Raw genomic sequence first — 20,723 nt, forward strand, 5'->3', positions numbered from 1 at the left:
GAAAGAATATATGTCGCTCAGATTGTCTATAACATTGAAAACTTAAATGGTATTTCTTTAAGGTATAGCTGATATGTCAAAGTTACACAGTCTATTTGGTAGTATTTGACATATTTGTTTTGATTTGGGGCAAGGCTAGTCTTGTGATATGTTTAAATAAAGGAAGTTTGATTTGAAGATTTACTTAGTAGGTGAGGACTGAGAAGTACAGTCCAATTAGTACTAGTTTGTTTTTGAACAAGAACATATGCTTTCTTGACTAACAGCATGTGTTTAGATGGAGGATTCTTGGCTACATCTATCAAAAAGCAGGTTTAACCAAATCACATTTTTAATTTTCTAGAGCTTTTTTCCCTCTCCTCCTCTCTGCAAAGAAAGAAAATGTGCAATTTAAAAATAAGCAGTTGTTAATGTAGAACTATTCACTCACTGTAATGTTCTCCTGTCACCTGCTTCTCTTTCACATGGGAAATTTTTACCAGTAGTAAGCCTCCTTTAGAATTATTGTATCAAAGAATTCAGCATCTACTTCTCAGACTCTGATAAGCTTAATTGTAAATAGGCAGGTATTCTGGGTAATTTAAGTCAGAGCAAACAGTTTTTCTTAAATAGGATCTTCATTGGCATAAGGTCATGTTTGCTTGGTTGAGGGTAAATCAGAGCAGTAACAGGATAAATGGCTTCTTGATGAGAATGAATAAAAGCTGCACATTATAGTAATATAGTAGTTGCTACTTAATGAAAACTTGCTGTTAACAGAATGATGGAGGTTTAAAAACCTAAATTCATGCTTCTGTCTAAAACCTCTTATTTGGTGCATGACTTGAGGCAAGTCACATCTTTTCCCATCTTTCTCAGCTTCTGTTTTGTTTTTGTTTTACATGTATCATAGTGTCTGCCCTACTAAGATGTTTCATTTTCATTCAACGAACATTTATTGCACTTCATTTAGGGACTAGGCACTGTTTGATGCCCGGAGTAGATAAATGGGCCGCTGAGCTAGCCCTTGAGCCCTAAGTCTCACAGGGAGATCATTGTGTTAAAGAATTAACTACACGAGAATGGATAGTGAGTGACACAGGAGCAGTTTGAGAGTAAAGACAATGGAAGTATCAAGTGAGTGAGTTCTTGAATGTCAAGTGTCAAGGCTAGTCTAGGCAGCAGAACCCAGAGCAGTGATTTCCAAGCCAGGGCTCCTGGACATCTATGGATCTGCAAAGGTACAAATGGGGATCCATGAGATTGTCAGTATTTTTAAATAACCGGACAGAATTGAATATCCAGTGAGGAGAAGGCTAATTAAACAGTCAAGTTTCTTGGCTTTGAACTAGAATTGTATCAAACTTAATATAGTAATCTTAGGGGCGCCTGGGTGGCTCAGTGGGTTAAGCCTCTGCCTTTGGCTCAGGTCCTGATCCCAGGGTCCTGGGATCGAGCCCCACGTCGGGCTCTCTGCTCAGCAGGGAACCTGCTTCCCCTCCTCTCTCTCTGCCTGCCTCTCTGTCTACTTATGATCTCTGTCAAATAAATAAAATCTTTAAAAAAATATATATATATAGTAATCTTAGCTGTGTCTTCTCAGAAATCTTCAGTATTTTGATTGGTACTTAAATATTTCCTCTAGAAATGGGGGAGTTCATTAGAAATAATGTTTATTGGTTAAAATGAAATTGTTTAAGATGTGAGGTAAAGGATAAATTGAAAAGGAACTTTGTTGAAAATTTAAGAAACGGGGGGGGGGGGGCAGTGGGGTAGGGGATTTTGCCTGATTATGAAAGGCTCTATGTGCTATACCAAGCAGTGTGGCCTTTATTCTGTGAGCACAGGAAGCTTCAGAAGTTTATCGGATTTCTATTATAGAAACAAAACTGTTGGAACTGCAGAGGGGACAGAGACCTGAGGCAGGACAAGATGCCAGAAAGGCTTTTGAAGGTGTTCTGATGAGAAGTGAGAATCAGTTCTAGGGCAAAGGCAGTGGTAATGAAGAAGAAGGAAAAGATTCAAAAGCTTCAGAAATAGAATCAATAGTAGCTGACTGTTGTTTAAATGTAGAGCGTGAGGGAGAAGGCAGACTTGTCTGATGTAAATGTTAAGTGACAGAGTACGTGGAGCACGAGGTAGGAGAGGAGATTTATCTGAACACATTGTGGGGTAACAAGCATGCCCTGCTGATAATGCAGAACTAGAGCAGGGAGAGAGTCGGGGGACTGTAAACACCATATAGGTTTGGGAGCTGTCATGTTACAGGTGAAGTCAAAGCTGTGAGCAATGGCTAAAGCCAGAATTCCATGGCCTGCTTCCTGGAGTTTGAGAGCGCTAGGAATGATGGGATGAAGGGAAGTAGCCTTGTAGAAGCCAGGGTAAAGAGAAGGTCTAGAATAAGGAGTCTGGCACTTTTTCAGCTTCTGCTGCAGACAGATTTGATGAGGAGAATGGATCTGGCAGAAGGAGTTTGTTGAAAACCTTGAGAATAGCTTCGAAGAATTGGGTCATGCGTAAGAGAACAGTGCTTGCTGTTGAATCATCCAAACAAATGCCTTTGTAAACTAGAGCAAGGTGTAAGGGAGAGATAGAAGTTTCTAAAGAGTTTATTGGCAGAGTTGGCCAATAGGCCTTCTTCATCCAGGTAATAGATTATTTTTTTACTCTAAGGAAATAGCCCTTTGAGGTACAAGTCAGTCTCGGCCAAGCTGGTCTTATTGCAAAACTCAGCTTGGGTACTTGTCAAGCTCTGGCTCCCAAGCCCCGTCTGGGATGGGACCCAGGAATGTTTACTGGCTTTTAACCAGCACCCCAGATGATTTTTATGATCAGGCCAGTTTGAGTTATGCTGACCCAGGGAAGTAGTCAGATCTTACCTGTGAGAAAGCAGGTGGAATGAAGCTGTGAGCAGAACAAGTGCAGAGTCATGGGGATGTAAACACTGGTCTGATTTCAGAGCTCCAGTTCTCGCCACGGGAAATGCTGCCTCTGCAGTCCCTTCAATTCTTGAATATGTTAAGGGCTTTTATCTTGTTCATAGAAACCTGAAATGGAGCAAATGGATTGTGGGGATATAAAATGGCCTTATATTCTCCCTATTTGGGGAGGGGGGTTCATTTTTCTTCTCTGATTGATGTTTGTTTTGAACACTCACTGCTATCCTCTGTTTATCCCTGCATTCAGCATTATCTGTCTACTTGATGCTTTTCTCAGTCGGTAGTATGTCCATGAGCATCTCTCTTTTAGAATGTGATTAGGTGTAATAGTCTAAATCGTAGCATCTTTTACGCCCTGTCATGCTGCTGTCAGCCACAGCAGAAGGGGTACTTCCTTCCAGAGACATGCTTGGGAAGGAGCCCACAGTGAATATTATGGCTAGCTTGTAGCAGACTAGAAAGTGAAGGGTTTTTTGTTTGTTTGTTTTAATGCCTGATGGAGTTGTAGGGGATTTACTCTTATTCCCATTAAGAGAATTAATTAATTAATTAATTAAGAATTAATTTCTTTTCTTTCAAATCTAAGAACCAGATTACACTAAATATCAAAAGCAGTTAAGAGAATAATATACTTAATTGTTCCTGCCCCCATGTTTGTATTTCTTTCGTTACTCAAATTTACACTTATTCTCTAGATATAGTATAAAATCTAAAACTATCTTGTTTAAAAAAACAGAATTCTTGACTCAGTTAAATGCAATAAGTTGTCAGTGAAAGAATTGTTAGATATTAAACTCGAAGTGACTTATTAAAATGTGGTTTTTATATACACACATATAGACACATATGCATATTTTATTGTTGGATTTTTCTTTCTTTTGAAGATGAGACCTAGAATTTTACCATTCTTCTCTGCTCAGAAAAATTACATACTCAGAAAAATTACAGGGTTTTGTTGTTGTTGTTGTTGTTGTAAGTAGAATGGCTAGGGTGATAAACAATGTTCATTCCGAATTTAAAACAAAAAATAGTATCTGAAGTGTTGCAGTGATCTAAATTTTTCTTGGGGTAACACTGCTTATACTAAGTTTTATTTCAATTAGAGTGGTTTTCATTCAGCCATTTATTTGTGGTTAATGGTTACTGAACAGAATAATTAGACATTTCTACAGTGTACTAGGAAAGATTTAACTTGGCTCTGAACCTTGGATCACTAACTTAATTAGATTCCATTGCATTTATTTGTAAATTGGCACATCTAAGGTATGAATTTTTTATGCCCTTCATTATAAAATAATTTTCTTCCTCACAGTATCCATCTTCCCCCCTAGTTCCTGCTATCTCTCTTTAGAAAGCAGGGTGATGTGTAGGGAGGGTAGTTGAGTTGTTCCTTTCATTTTGGTTAGTTATCTAAAATTACTAGAGTTCGTAATGTGTCAAAATCTTTATTTTCACAAATTAGACTTAGAGTTACCATTTGAAAAATTCAGAATGAGAATTAGTATATAGTTTGGGAAGTAAATTAACAATTTTATTTATTCACTTGGTAAATTTATTCATTTAATAAACAATTAAGTTCTTTGAAAGGTTTCAAATGAGTTTATTGAACTGTTTTGTCTTGGTCAACTTATAGCTTCACTTTGAATTTGTATACATTGCATTTCAAGCGAAATAGAAAAGATGAAAGTTGTGTTTTTAATCCTAAAGTGGAACATAAATGTGTGTATTTGGAATTTGCATGGCCTTTGAAGCAGACAAATATACCTAACAAATTCCTAGAACAACTGTATAACACATTCTTTCATTCAACAGATATTTTGGGTGGGCCTGTTATATATCTAGGAGGATTTCTTCCAGGCAGAAGGAACAGTAGCTGCAAAGGCCCTGAGGGAAAATCATGAGGTGTTTGAGGAATTAGAGAAGTCATTCTGGAGAAGCCATTCTACCATATAAGTCTGGTAGGCAGTTAGGTTGGTAAGTCCAGAGTTCAGGGAGAGATACAAATTTGAGAGTTGCCAGCATATAGATGGTATTTTAAGCTATGAGACTGGATGAGGCCATCAAAAAAAGTACATGTGGGTAGAGAACACTTTGAGAGATAGAAGCAGTGAGGAAGAACCAGAAAATAGAACTGACGAAGAGTAACCTACAACTAAGAAACAAAAATCAGGATAGTACAGTGTCCTGGAAGCCACACAAAGAGTATGTTGCATGAAACATGCAATGCGGGAGATGTTGCTGGACAGGTGCTGCTAGAACAGGTTAAGTGAACTGAGACCTGACCATGGGATTTTTCAAGGTGAAGGTCATCAGTGACTCCAACAAGAACCTTTCAAGTGAAGTAGCAGAAGCAAAATCTTGATTAGAAATAGTTCAAGACAGAAGAAGGGGAGAAGATTTGGAGACAGAAAGTCTATGAACTCTTTTAAGGAGTTTTGTTCCAGAGGCGAAATGGAGTAGTCTGGAAGCTTAGAGGGGGGAGAGTGGTTCATTTTGTTTAACTGGTTTGGTTTTTAGCAGGTGTGAACACTGAGAGGAATGCTCTGGTAGAGGGGAAATAGTTGATATAAGAGCATGAGGAGAGATGTGAAGACTGGCAAATAGGGATCTGCTGTCTGGGCAGAAGTGTGGGTAGTGCATGGGACCATGAACAATTCACCTGCGGTAATTGGAGGAAAGGTAGAATTCATGGGTCCAGGTAGTATAAAGAAAGACTTGATGGTGGAATTTCTTTTGATTATTGCTGAGATGAATGAGCTTGAAAGAGCTAGTGTTGGAAATTCAGGAGAAAGGAGAAATAACATAGTTTAACCTAGGCCATTGGTTGAGTAGATAGACCAAGGTAGTATGCTGTGATGGTGGGGCAGCATTAATAGCCCTTTTCACATTGGTGGCCATGATTAAAGTGAGTCCAGTCAGCATGATTATGTTTTACTTTGGCCACATTCAACTGCACGGAAGCAAGAGTGAGAAAATGCAGATCATTGAATTTAACCAGAGTTGGAGTTCTGCTAAGTGTGATGAGTGAGGGGCCAGGAAGTGGTCAAAATGAAGGACTGTGGGATTTAAACTCGGTAAAAAAAGAAGTGAGGGCCTAATGGTGGTGAAGCTTCGGGTAAAAGTGTCAGATTGATGGCTTGTAGGCTCTGGTGGGGTCAGAGATTAGTGGGAAGCAGAGGAAATGAGCTAGAAAGGCATTGGTGGCAGGGGCTGGAATGCTTGAAATTTCAGTGGGGCAGGGGAGTTGTGGCAATTGGTAATGCCATGGGCTAGGACCTTGCCATGGCAAGTGGATGAGCCAGGGTTAACAGATAATGGAAACTCAAAGGATGTGTTAATAGTTACAGTTAAAATCGGGAGCTGAAATCCTCAAGGAGTGAGGCTAGTGACCCAAGGATCAGTAGACAGTTACTGGGAAGGGTAGTGGCTAGAGCAATCTGATCCTGAGGATTTTTAGAGAGGAGAGAAAGAAGGTGGTCTGAAAAGTGGTCTCTTTGCTTCGGAAGTGACATTCTCAGGAAGATCCAGGTTTCTACTCAAGCAAGAAGGCAAGTGAACATTCAAGGAAAACGGTTTCTGGTTTCAGGGATTGGGGAAAGGAAGAAGAGGACAGCACTGGGAATACTGAATTCCATGTGGGGATTACAGTGTGAGAACAAGTGGTGACTCAGGAGTCTGGGGCTTTTCATAAGTGACATAAACAGATAAAGGCTGTATTGCAGTGGTCTTGGTGGGCTTTAACCAATAGCGATAGCAAGACTGCAAGTGTTGTGAGGAGGTGGTGCCTCTCCCCCAGCAGCCAGAGGTGTGGGGACGGCCTGGTTTTCTTTCCAGTGTATACTGTAAGTGCTTAATACCAGAAATACCTTTTAAACTTTGTCTTATTAATTTTTAAATTTATAGATCATTAGTGATTATCAGCACTTTAGATGGGCGAATTGCTGCCTTGGATCCTGAGAATCATGGTAAAAAACAGTGGGATTTGGACGTGGGATCCGGTTCCTTGGTTTCATCCAGCCTCAGCAAACCAGAGGTAAGAATTTTCTATTAAATGTTGGTTCAAAAAAGCTATAATGAGCAATTGCTGATACTTGTAGTATGTATTTGCTGGTACAGCTGGGGCTCAGGGCCTGATGGCCTAGGTGTCAGGCCAGTCTGCCTTTTATGAACTTTATCACCTTCTGGAAACTACTTAACTTTTCTGTTCCTCAGTTCCCCTTCTTTAAAATGGGTGGCTGATATCATCTACTTCTTAGGATGGTTTTGAATATTAAATGAGTTAATCATGTACACGAGTGACTGAGAATACTACCTGTTATACCAATCAGTTTAGCTCATTACCTGAGCTATAATATGATCATCGTTTCTTCCCCCTTATTATCGCAAGGTACCTAGGAATAACAAAACAAATATAAGTAACTTATTAACTGCATCTTAAGAGTTAGAAATACATAGTGCAAAATCCCATAAATTATTCCCCGTGTTTTGCCTTAAGCACACATCCTAATTGTAAGCATGAAATTTTCTAAGAATGTTATTTTAGATAAATTTGATTATTTGCAAAAACAAAAAGAGAGCTGGTGCTTCTAAAAACTCCACTGACACGTGACTTCAAGACTTGGGCAGCAACTTAGCTCCTCAGAGCTTTAGTGTCCTCATCAATAAGTAAGGACACTGCCTATTTTGTTGAGGTTCGGGGTGGGTTAAATGAGAAAAGTTTATTTTTCTCGCCTTTTGTCTTGACTCTGATAGATGAAGTTTCTATCCTCTTCTAGAGCCTTATTCTCTAGTTTAAGTCATTAAACTAAGTCAGTCCCTCTTTTGAGTTGTAACTGCTAACATGGAAGCTGTCACCTCTGTTTTCCAGAATACCCTCAGCCTTCTATCCAGTCTGTTCCTCTGGGACACTCTCTCTGGATGTTCATTTTTTTTTTGTTTGTTTTTTTGTTTTTTCTTTCATCATCAATTGTTCCCTTTCAGAAAGCTTTCTAGGGGCCCCTGAGCGGCTTAGTCAGAGAAACATCCGACTCTTTATCTCAGCTCAGGTCTTGATCTCAGGGTCATGAGTTCAAGCCCTTCATTGGGCTCCACACTGGGTATGGAGCCTACTTAAAAACAAAACAAAACAAAAAGCTTTCCTGCTGGTATCAACTTTGAAAAAGACAAAACCTAACATGAGGGACTTAAGAATGACCTGATTAGTGGTGATGGAATTTTCTTGATGGGAATACTGCTACCAGTACCCCATCTGCTCTTCTGTAAATTCAGCCTAGATGCTTTCCTAGAGCACCCAGGGAGGTTCTTAGGGAAACAGCACTGCCCACCTCTGTGTATGTTAAGCCCTGACGAGGATTTCAAAGAACTTACTATTTATCAAACCATACAGTTTGGTGAAAATACCTGTGAAGAATACTGAACTTCTGTTGTATTATGAATTATTAATATAAATTAATATAAATAGCAATTTTATTGTAAATTACATTAATAAATTTGAATCACATATAATATTCAGATGAATTGCCATTTAAGCTAAACATTCATTGATTTGTGTTCTGCTGGGATTATGCTTGGGTATGCATGTTTTGCTTTATTTTTTAAACTAGATAAAAAAGATGATCAACAAAATCAGAAGATTATAAGCTGTTTACATCTGAGGTAATATTATGGTGTGTCTTAGTGGTACAAAGCATGTGTGTGTTTGCAAAGTAAAATAGACACATGAACAAAAGATAAATTGCATGGTTTTATCTTGAGTGCTATTGAGTGTGTTTAAAATATGTTAGCCATTTTTTTAAGTACAGTTCAACTTTCTCATTGTTTCTAGTCCATACCATTTTCTCTGGTTTATTAGGGCTCTCTTTAAGTGCCCCTCTTTCCACCCACTGCAAACCCTAGATCCTTTGGCTGGAATACTTGTGAAATGTTGAATCTCTAGTATATTCGTGAAGTTTCATTGTGTCACTCTTACACAATAAATGAAAAGCTCATTGGCCACCTTCCGTGCAGGAGAAGAATCCTGAGGCCTCTTTGCATTATCCAGATTTTCATTTTCTATTTTATGGGAAAAAAATAGAAAATCTAAAGATACTGACCCTCTGGGGTAAAATGACAGGTTTACTAGACTTTACTGCTGCCCCAGGTTCTTGATACCATTTCTTGAAACAACACTGTTTTCGGAGTTGTAATATACACTTTATGTACTTTACACAAAGTATAATCCTCATAAAGATCCTCCTGAGGTTGATGTGTTGGTATCGTTTTGTAGAAGAGGAAATGGAAGATCAGAGAAGTTATCTGCTTGAAATTGCAGACCGGCTGGATGATAAAGCTGCAGTTGAACCCGGGCTTGCCTGACTGTGCTCCATTCTGCCTGCTCTGGGGCCATCTCCCCATTGTGGGTACACCTCTGCATTACAAACTCAGACTGCTTATCTAGTAGAGCAGGGCTCAGACTGTATTGTCCCAGGACCCTTTCCATTCTTAAAAATTATGGAGAGTTCCAAAGAGCTTTTTCCATAGGTTATGTCTATCTAGACTTAAATCATGTTGGAGATTAAAAAAGAAATTTTAAAGACTTGTTACGAAATCATTTTAAAAAATGAACCCATTGATGATAGCATAAAAACATATTTTTATGAAGAATTGTTTCTAGTTTAAAAATATTTTAGTGAGAAGAGTGGTGGCATTGTTTTATACTTTTATAAAGCTCTTTAATTTCTAGTTTAATAGAAGAAAATGGTTTTCATATCTGCTTCTGCATTCAATCCGTTGCATTGTTCTGGTTGAACTATATGAAGAAGAAAATCTAGGCACATGCATATATGTAGTTAGAAAAGGAAGATGTATTTTAGAAGCCTTTTCGGAATGATTGGATCATTCTTTTTTGATACTATACCAAAACAAGTGGAAATTTCTTTAAGGTTAGTTGCACTGTCGGATCTGAAGCCATAACAGTGAACATTCTGTACTCTGTTACGTCAACATCCATATGTCTGTCTTGCCTTTTACTCATGCATGATGTTCTAACAACATTTGATAAGTGTTGATTCAACAAGTTAATCAGATCTTTCAGATGTTGACCTATTTTTGGTAGAATATTTTAAAAATCAAATTTGCTCTTATTACCACTGATCTCATCAGAAAAGTCTGTTAGTCCTGGGAAACTGTTGAGCTCACTCTGGTAGGGAGAGGTTTTCCCAAATTCTAATTTTCACTTGAAAACTTGAATTGTATCACAAATATAATCTATTGTTTTCCTTCAAGTGAGAGGGTGACTTTGTGTATTTTTGAAAAAATATCTGACAGATACCCAAGTCTCATAAACATCTTTTTCCCCTCAGTTTTTTTAAGTAGAAACAGAGCTCTGTGAACAGACAGTTCACAACTCGACCACACAAGATGTGTTTCATTCAGTATGTGGCAGGGTGCTGGTGCATACTTCCTCTGTGGGCATGCCAGAAGAGTAAAAAGATGTGTGCTCAGGTGCCAAAAGAATGAAATTAATACTTTCTATTGCTTAATCAGAACATTCTTAAGGGAAACTTTTCTCTTTCCCTTTTTCTTTTCTTTCTTTCTTTTTTTTTTTTTTTTCTTCTTGCTGTGAGTATATACCAGTGAAAAGTACAATGACTGCTAGTTTGGTGCTTGGTTCTCTTGATTTTCATGCTAAGGCACCAGCAGTTTTAGTCACCATTGCTTTTTCTTTTTCTTTTTCTTTTCTTTCTTTCTTTTTTTTTTTTTTTAAAGGAGGGCATGGAGCCCAGCACTGAGGCTTTAACTTATGACCCTGAGTTCAAGACCTGAGCTGAGATCAGGAGTCAGACGCTTAACTGCCTGAACCACCCAGGCGCCGCTAGTCACCATTGCTTTTATACCCTCAGTGCAAATATCACTGCAGTAAGAAAGCAAATAACACCTTAGTAGCAAAGCTTCTTGACTCTCTACACCTCTGAAAGCATATACAGACCACAGTTTGAGAATTGCTGATCTAGTATGGGATAGAAATATTATAAGAATATTTGTGTAAGATGAACAGGAATGTATTGTGAGCTTGAGTCATCTGTTCCTCAGCAAGGTGTGCGTTGCTCACCATCTACAAGTTGTGTTCCGAAGTTGGACAAAATACCACAAAAAGGACGCATGGGTGGCTCAGTCGGTTATGTGTCTGCCTTCAGCTCTTGTTTCTCCCTCTTCCTCTGCCCCTCCTCCCTGCTCATTCTCCCACTCACTCTCTCTCTCTCACTCTCTCAAATAAATAAATAAAATCTTAAAATACCATAGAAAGAAGATCAAAAATTGCTATTTGAAATGCCCTGAATATGATGCGTAGAGCTATATTACCTTTTTAAATGCATCTGATCCGGTATTTTATGAGGGGCCCTAACTTTTTGTGAAAAATAGTTAATTTTCTCGGTCTGAAGCCCAGTGTTTGGTACAGAGATAAAGGCAAAACCACCCAGATGACGGTAGGTAGCTCCATGGCTCCACGTGGGGACCTCTGTATTAGAATGTCACTCTTTCCATGCTTTCATCAGGAGTGCTATGAAGATGAAATAGATAAAACCTAGAAGGTCAGGGAAGATATATTCCCTGTGGAGCAATTAGTAAAGCCACTTATTAATCTAATGAAAAGGATTTGATAGACTGTGTCATAATTTTTTAAACTTTTATTTATTGAGTAATCTCCACCACCACCCCCTCCCCCCCGCCGTGGGGTTTGAATCACATCCCCAAGATCAAGAGTTGCGTGCTCTTCCAACTGATCCAGCCAGGTGCCCCAACCGTATAAAAATTTTTAAGTTACTGGGGCACTTGGGTGGCTCAGTTGATTGGGCATCTGCCTTTGGCTCAGGCCATGATCCCAGGGTCCTGTGATCCAATCCTGGGTTAGGCTTCCTGCTCAGCGGGGAGCCTACTTCTCCCTCTCCCTCTCCCCTACCCCTGCTCATACTTTCTCTCGCTATCTTTCTTTTTCTCTCAAATAAATACTTTTTTTAAAAATTTAAGTTATTAATGATAGAGCAGTTGCTGATGAGTCACATGTACTTTTGCTGAAATAATAAAATAAAGCCACACAGGAACTTCTTAAACTGTGTAGGATTGTGGAGGAGGAGCTGGGATTCAGGGTCTTGAGTTCTAGAACGTCAGGGTTCTTCCATTAACTGACTAGATGGCCCAGCTAAATTCTTCAGTTCAATAGAGCTTTAATATCCTTCTCTGTAAAATTATGGGATTGTAGTAAATCTTAAAGATTTTTGCAACTTTAGGGATCAAATACCATCAGATACATGATACATGTAAATAAATTATCTAGAGGGAGTTTTCAACTCCTACCCCCTCCCCTTTTTTAAACTACATTTAAGGATTCTTTAAAAAAAATAAAGCACTCAGTTCATTAGAAATTACCATTAGGTGCATATGTTATTGTCTCCTGGCCTGTTCTGATACTATCCTTAACCTTCTCTGATCCAAAAGCTTATAAAATAGTGTATTATGTTGCTTTAGTGGTGTTTTGATTATGTCAATGAAAAAATAAATTCCTAGAGGATAAGAGAGATTGATGGTTTCATTAAACAAGCGTCTCACATTATATTTAGAATGGTTTGACATTGGAAGGTTGAGGTGTCTTGGGACACAGATCTGATCTCTTTCCTCTTGATTAGGTATTTACAAACTTCCTCAAAAAAATAATGATAATAAACCAAGCTAAAACTGTGTGTGTGTGTGTGTGTGTGTGTGTGTGTGTGTGTATAAGTTTACTCCATTAGCTGTAACAGATGTGCCCTAGGTTTTAAGCCTATTACATACATAATAGTAGCTTAGTATTTTGTTTTTAATTTTTGAAAAGACCGCCTGAGGTGAAGTCTGATTTGCTTTCCTCTGGTAATTCATATGCAGATTAAACCTAGAAAAAGCATTGAGGAGGTCTGGCTGTGGTTCTTAATTGGTTGTCTTATTTTCTTTTTAAAGATTTTATTTATTTATTTGAGAGAAAGAGAGAGAGAGAGAGAGTGTGTGTGTGTGTGTGTGTGTGTGTGTGTATGTGTTTGTACCAGCAGAGGGAGGGGCAGAGAGAGAAGCAGACTCCCCACTGAACAGGAAGCCTGGTATGGGGCTTGAACCCAGGACCCCAGAAGCATGACCTAAGACAAAGGCAGACACTTAACCAACTGAGCCACCCAGGCACCTCTCGTTGGTTGTCTTAAAATTTTGTTATGTGGGCGCCTGGGTGGCTCAGTGGGTTAAGCCGCTGCCTTCGGCTCAGGTCATGATCTCAGGGTCCTGGGATCGAGTCCCGCATCGGGCTCTCTGCTCAGCGGCGAGCCTGCTTCCCTCTCTCTCTCTCTGCCTGCCTCTCTGTCTGCTTGTGATCTCTCTCTGTCAAATAAATAAATAAAATCTTAAAAAAAAAAAAAAATTTTTGTTATGTAACATATTAGCATAGTTTTTCTTTGGGGTCTGTGGGTGACATTTGGATCACACTTCAAATCTAAGTAGATATAATATTCTTGAACTATCCACTTTTCTGTGTTTGGAGCACATTCGTAAGCACACTGAGTGAGACCTTCCTTATCTTTATTTAGAATGCATGTTATAATCATATACATGTAACTAGTTTGTCCTTAGGTAATACCTATACCTTTTCTTTATTTAGAGATACCATATCTGTTTTTTGTTTCAGTTTTCTGTTAAAATGCCTTTTTCTTCCGCCTCTTAAAAAGAACAAACAACTCTATTATAAGTCTATAGTTAGAGTTTGGGGTTTTGTTTTATTTTCGGCATGTTTCTCCCCAAGGGACGCCGCCTTTCTGTTTCAGACAGGTGCAGAAACAGACAGCTATGATGCTAGAGCTTTCCAGCCTCTTCCTCACCCCTCATCAGATTGCATTCATTGAGAAGGGCCTTCATAGGTGGTGGTGGGGGCAGGGAACCTTAGAAAAGGGTATATATACCCTTAATGGTTAACTTGATTTGCTCACAAAGAGTTCATTAGTAGACAGTTAGGGTAGTGATTTTATTAAGAGAAGATCCGTAATCTCTTTTAAAATTCTCTAATTTACACTGAAAGATGTCTGGTCATTTTGTATTTTTTCATTTGTACATAAACCAGCACATTTTGAGCTTGGATTATCCTTGAAGATTGCGATTTATTTGGAAAAGTTACTCTCAATTCAGTCATGTAGCAAGGCAATATGTAAATAATTGCTTGGGTTAATTGCTTTTCTTTTAATTATAGAAATGAAACAGTGCTTTGATTTAATTTTGTTTTATTAATCCTTTAGCATGGGTGAAAGCGTTGCTGTGAACTAAACCAGTTTACTCTAGCATGCATGTTGCTAAATGAGAAATTGATTTGACCTTATTTTTTAGGAAATTGACTCGCATGCATGTTACGTACTTCATGAATATATAATCTAAATGAAGGGAGAGGAAGTTCTAAAATCTGTGTTTTTCATCATGAACGTGAAAAGTATGCCTAAAACTAACTTTTACCTCAATACTCCTTGAGGTATTTTGTTCTATAGGTTGACTGTAGTTTGAGGAAAGAAAGAATGAAATAGGGGCACCTGGGTGGCTTAGGGGTGCCTGGGTAGCTCAGTCGTTAAGCATCTGTCTTCGGCTTCGGTCATGATCCCAGTGTCCTGGGATCAAGCCCCACATCGGACTCTCTGCTCAGCAGGAAGCCTGCTTCTGCCTTTCCCACTCCCCCTGCTTGTGTTCCCTCTCTCACAGTCTCTTTCAAATAAATAAATAAATAAATAAATAAATAAATAAATAAATAAATAAAATCTTTGATTTAAAAAAAAAAATGAATGGAATAGTCATTATCTCCTTGGCATCTCACTGCTCTGGGTGTTAATTCACAATCTTTGATGACAAGAAATAACCAAATGGCTTCAGGATTTGTTTTTTCTTCAGCATTTCCTTTTTTAAGAAAAAAAAAGTCTACATTTCCTCTTAAGCATGTCACGCGGAATGCCTTCTCTAATACCCAGATGTACTGAAAGACCTCATAATCTCTCATGTTAAATCATCTAGTAGTTGATAACCCTGCCCCCTTCCTTAGTTTGTGAGGTATGATTCCCAGGAAACCTTACTTTCAGCAGAAAAGCTTTCTTTATTCTCCCTATCATGATAATTTCAAGGTTTTCTGGGAAGTAAAAAAAGTATTTCCTTAGCACAATGCTAGAACATTTTTTTTCTCTTAAAGTCACAAAAAGTCAATTCTGGCATCTAGTCATCTAGTCACTTACTGGGTTTTGTTTATTAAAAGTTAACCATTTTATGTTGAATACACAGTGTATCATTTTTAAAGAAACAAAATATACAAAAATATGCCTGTTAACTTTAATATTGTTCATCTTTGTGATAAATAAAGTAGTTTACAATCCTTCAGAACTTCTATGTGATAAAGGAGCATTTTAGGATTGATAGAGAATTCTGGTAAATTAAGACTGGTACAGTTTGGTGTATTGAATTCATCTTTATTTACCTTTGAGGCTTTGTTTTTAAATGGGTGTTATAAATCCAGGATTGGGGAAGAAATAATTGATATGGCATAGTTAAGCTTTCTGCTTTCTCCTTGAATTTACTTTTGGAGAAGCTATTTAAATGCTAAAAGCTTTTTTTTTTTTTTTTTTTTGCAATTTTTGAAATTTGGTGTTCAATAACCATAGTTACTTTCTCAAGTTACCTTGTAGAGAATAAAGGAAGGTTCATGATGAATGCATAACTATTCAGATGAAGAGTTTATATTTTTGTTTTAAACGTTTTTCTTTAATAAGTATACATATATATGCATATACACATGAATTACGTTAGAGTTTCAGAGTAGCATTACGTATACATAACAACTTTTGTTTTATTAGTATTTTATAGTGTATAAAGTGATACCAAAGCCATTCTTATTTAATCCTTACATAACCTTGTAAACTATTCTTTTTAAATGTTATTTTAGAAAAAGCGTGCACGTGAGGGGGTGGGGGCGGATCCTAAGCAAGCTTCACGCCCAGCGTGGAGCCCAACTCAGGGCTTAATCTCAAGACTCAGATCATGACCTGAGCTGAAATCAAGAGTCAGAGACACTTAATCTACTGAGCCACCCAGGTGCCCCATAAAATAAATATTCTTATTAACTCCTGTTTTTCAGATGACAAAATTAGGGCCCCAAATGGGTCAGAGATCTGTCTGATATGATAAAGCCAAGACTCAAACCTAGATCTTTGGACAAGTCCTTGTCCTCTTTCTGATGCTTCATGCTTTTTTTTTTTTTTTTTTTTGCATAGTCTTAAAAAATCTCCCATCATCCAAATATTTATTCTTTAGAAGGGAAAAAAGGGAATTGTACAGTGGGGAAACCCAGCAGATACCAGACATCTCCTTAACCAAGTGATCAAGGTTAACATCAACGAAAAGACGACTTATCATCCTTAGGAACCTCCTGATGCAATGCAGTGAGAAGGGTACAACATCACTCCTGTAGTTTTCTTGCCAAAAATGCGTAACTTCGATCTAATCATGAAAAGCCATTGGGCAAAATCACATTTAGAGGCATTCTACAAAACACCTGACTGGTGCTCTTCAAAAGCCTTAAGGTCTAAGGCTTTGAACAACAGCAGGACTAAGGAACTGTCACAGATTGTAGGAAACAGAAAAATATGAAAATACAATATGTAACCCTAAACTGGATCCTGGACCAGAAAAAGGACATTAGTGAAAATACTCGTGAAATTTAAATACAGTCTATAATTTACTAATGGCATTCTTCCAATTTCTAAAGTTCAAGATGGTAACATTAAGGGAAGCTAGATGAAAGGTTTATAGAAACTCTTTGTACTAATTTGCAACTTTTCTCTCAATCTAAAATTATTTCAAATTACAATTTTTAAAAAATCTATACATTGGGGGGAAATTCCCAGGAGTTCCTTTCTGGCAGTCTTTCCTAAAGAAAGAATCTGGAATATAAAAGATGTTCATCATAGTGTTATTCATAATTTTAAAATTTAGAAACAACTTGTATGTTCCTTAAAAGGTGTTGGTTACAGGTTGTTTCTAAATTTTAAAATCATGAATAACACTATGATGAACATTTTTTGTATTTCAAAAGGATACTGGTTAATAAATTATGATCTCTGGGCTCTTGGATTTAAACAGAACCTGTGTGCTGTTGACACCCCAGATACATCTCTGCTGGTAGAGCTGATGGCTGACTTCACATCTCTATGTAGAGGGCGCAGTATCTGCAACCTCAACCTCAGTCTTCCCTGTGGCTTAGGTGAAACCTACAAGTCATCCTTGAGTTCCTTTCATTTCATTGTCTTCCAGACTTGCTCCATTAACAAGTCCCTTTGCTCTCCCTCTGAAACATACCATCAATCCATTTACTCTCTTCAGCATCATTGCTCCTCATGATGCAAGCCCCCACCACCTCCATTGGACCACTGCACAGGCCTCCCAATTGCTCCCCTATTTCCTCTGTTGTCTGCTATCATCAGTCTCCATGCTGCCATCTGAATGATGTTAAAAGACTACATCAACCTGTTTCTCCTCTGCCTAAAGCCCCCGGTGGTTCCCTATTACATTTAAAATAAGGTTCAACTTGCTTACCATTCCCTACTGGGTCCTTCCGGAGCTGGTCAGACTTTGAGCTCTGGGCCTGTCCCTTGTCCTCTTTTCTCCTCTCTCATGTGTTCTGTCCAGAGTGGCTTCATTCAGTATCTTGAACAACAGTGCTTCATGCTTTTTGAAATACTTCAGTACTTATGTATTTGCATTTTCTATAATAATAGTTATAATTCTTAATGTGCTTTACCCAGATTTGCTGAAAGACATCATGTATATAGCAGACTTAGCATGCTGCTCAGCATATCGTGAGCACTTAATGCCTCTTAGACATCCCTAGTGGGGGGGGGGGGGGGTCAAAGGTACCTGAACTTAACACATCCCAAACGGAACCCCTCCTTAGTGGGGTGGGAGTTTGGCAGGACTGTGCACTGTACAGCAGTGCCCAGGACACATGGGATCCTTGCCCTTGAACTCACGTGGCATCATGTGGAGCCAGCTGGAATAATTACAGTGTAAATAATGTAGTTGTGGAAATGGCCACATGGATGGGTGGAATGAAGAGACTTAGCACGGAGGCCTGGCCTTAGTAGATAGGAGGCCAGAGAAGCCTTCTCAGAAGAGACAGTGTTTACAACCGAGATCCCAAGAGGAGAAGGAGCTGCCCAGGCAAGAGATGGGCAGAGCAGCAGGGAAAGACTGCTCTGGGAGAGGAAATGGCCGGTGTGGAGGCCTTGGCGGTGAGAATTACCGGAGGACGGCAACAAGCGGAGGATGATAACAAGCATGCGGGCTGGGTGATGGTAGGAGAGATTAGCCTGTTGAGGGACGCCGGAGTCTGCTAATAATAGGGCCTAGGAAGCTGTGTTGAGTACTTTGGATTTTATCCTGAGCCATTGGAAACCAATGAAAGATTTTAAGTGGGAGAGATTCCTCCACATTCAAAATGGAAAATGTTTCTTGACATTCTTTTCTGCTTTGAGACTTTCCATGAGACTGTGATGAATCGGATGGTTTCTTTGTGAGGCATTTGTATTACAGCCAGTTATCTCTAACTGTGGAAGTATTTATATTTATAAACCTTCACAAAGTATTCACACCAACTAGCAGTTGGGGCAACCTGGAAGAAAATAGCAAAGTTCCTAAAATTCTACTAGAACCAATCACTTGAAGCACTTTTTTCTCTGACTCATCACTCTGCCGGAATTTTTAAATGTTAGAATTCTAGAAGTTTGGGTATAGGTCACCTTCTCACCCTATTCTCTTTCAGGGAGATTGTGTCTCTGTTCCTATGACAGCAGCAATTCTTACTTTTCTCTTTTCCTCTAAGCTGCAGACCTGTACAGGCAAATGCCTCCTTAACATCTCTGCCCAGAGAGCTCTCTCAGTCACTCAGAACTCACCTTATGTAAACATACTCCTGTTCTTCCTTTCTGTACCTGTTCTTAAGTGACTCCTAAATCCTCCTTTGGTCTTTATTTAATTCCAGAGATTGTCAAAATCCCTTTCTGTTTTGACTGTGGAGGAATTGGGACAACAGGGATAGGAGTGGAGAAAATCAGGAGGCCTATGGATCCCCAGAGAGGTAGAAATATCAGCTGTCTGGGGACCAAAAGATACACCTTTTAAAATAGCCATGGAGGGGCAGCTGGATGTCTCAGTCCCCTAAGTGTCTGACTTTGGCTCAGGTCCTGATCTCAGGGTCCTGGGATTGAGCCCCATGTTGGGCTCCATGCTCAGCGGGGAGTCTGCTTCTCCCTCTCCCTCTGCCCCTTCTCTCCCCTTGTGCTCGCTCTCTCTCTCTGTTTCAAATAAATAAAATCTTTTAAAAAAAAAATAGCCATGGAGACTAAATTTGAGGATCAAGTACAGTAAGTTAATGTAGGGAGGTTTTTTTTTTAAGCTTTTATTTATTTATTTGACAGAGATCACAAGTAGACAGAGAGAGAATGGAGGAAGCAGGCTTCCTGCTGAGCAGAGAGCCTGATGCGGGGCTTGATCCCAGGGTTCTGGGATCATGACCTGAGAGCCAAAGGCGGAGGCTTTTAACCCACTGAGCCACCCAGGCGCCCCAGTGTGGGGAGTTTTATAAAACAGTGTAGTGTTGGTTTTGTCTAAGGTCACATAGCAAGTGGCATGCAGAATCAGGGACCCAGGAATGAAGCTGGATGACGTGCGCTCATTACCATGTGCACACAGCTCCATTTCATTTGTTGGATGCCTGTGTGGCCCCATGTTAGCAAAACAGCCAGCATGGCCAGGAAAGTAGTTGTTCAAGGAAAAGGGGATTTCCATCTAATAAAAAAGTCAACAGTTCAACACTCCCATTGGAATGTTTTTCTTGTACTTTACATCTTCCCAGTCTTCATGAATTTTTTCTTTTTATTCCTTGAGATCATCATTGGAAGCATCAACTCATGTGTTATTCTAGAGATGCTTAGAGTTCTTGAGGTGGGACAAGTTCTTGAGATGTGCCGCTTTAGTGAATATTCTAGAATAGTTTTTTCCTGTCCTTTCTCATAGCCTTTGTTCTTCTTCCTTATCTGTACTCTTGGCAAGTCTGAGTCTTACCACATGCTATTTATGACCCCTTTTGTTCACCCTCTCTTCCCTTTTAACTTTATTGCTTCTTAGCTTGTACTTGGGACTTGGCTTTTGTAGCTCTCAGGACCAGCGTATTCTTTTCCCCTCTCTCCTGGTCAGGGAACACTGGATGCAACTCTTTAGATTTGAAAGGATTTAACGTCTGAATCACCCCTTGAGAAAATAATAATGTATATAAATCTAGCTTCCAAGGCTATAGGAGAGAAACTTCTTGTTTATAGAAAAACTCTCACTAATAAATGCAGGAAGATATAGAATTAGATATCATGGTTTTGTTCCTTTACTGAAATAGTAGGTCATCAGTTGATAGTCAGATGGTGAAAAGGTGATGGAACACTTTAAAATGGAGAGATCGGGCTGACTTCCCCAAATCTACTGATTAATAGTAACAAATATGACATAACACAGGGTTGGCAAACTTTTTCTATAAAGGGCTAGACAGTGAGTATCTTGGGCTTTGTGGGCCTGATGGTCTATGTAGTTGTGGGAGAAAGCAGTCATCGACAATACATAAATAAATGGGTGTGACTGTGGCCCTATAAGGCTTTACTTACAAAAACAGGCAGTGGGTCAGGTTTGGATTCTAAGCTGTAGCTTGCTGGCCTTCGATGTAACAGAAAGTATATAGTGCCACTTATG

At 39.0% G+C, this 20,723-nt stretch overlaps 1 protein-coding gene across 1 annotated transcript in view; it reads left to right on the forward strand.

Annotated features, from left to right (window-relative positions):
• The window catches only part of EIF2AK3 (eukaryotic translation initiation factor 2 alpha kinase 3), a 68,139-nt gene that overhangs the window by 5,865 nt on the left and 41,551 nt on the right, over nucleotides 1–20,723 (forward strand). The window contains exon 2 of the mRNA XM_045979413.1: nucleotides 6,822–6,951. Coding sequence (XP_045835369.1) covers nucleotides 6,822–6,951 — 130 coding nt within the window. The remainder of the gene's footprint in view (nucleotides 1–6,821; nucleotides 6,952–20,723) is intronic.

The sequence above is a fragment of the Meles meles genome, chromosome 15, assembly GCF_922984935.1.
Source record: "Meles meles chromosome 15, mMelMel3.1 paternal haplotype, whole genome shotgun sequence".
Classification (NCBI taxonomy): domain Eukaryota; kingdom Metazoa; phylum Chordata; class Mammalia; order Carnivora; family Mustelidae; genus Meles; species Meles meles.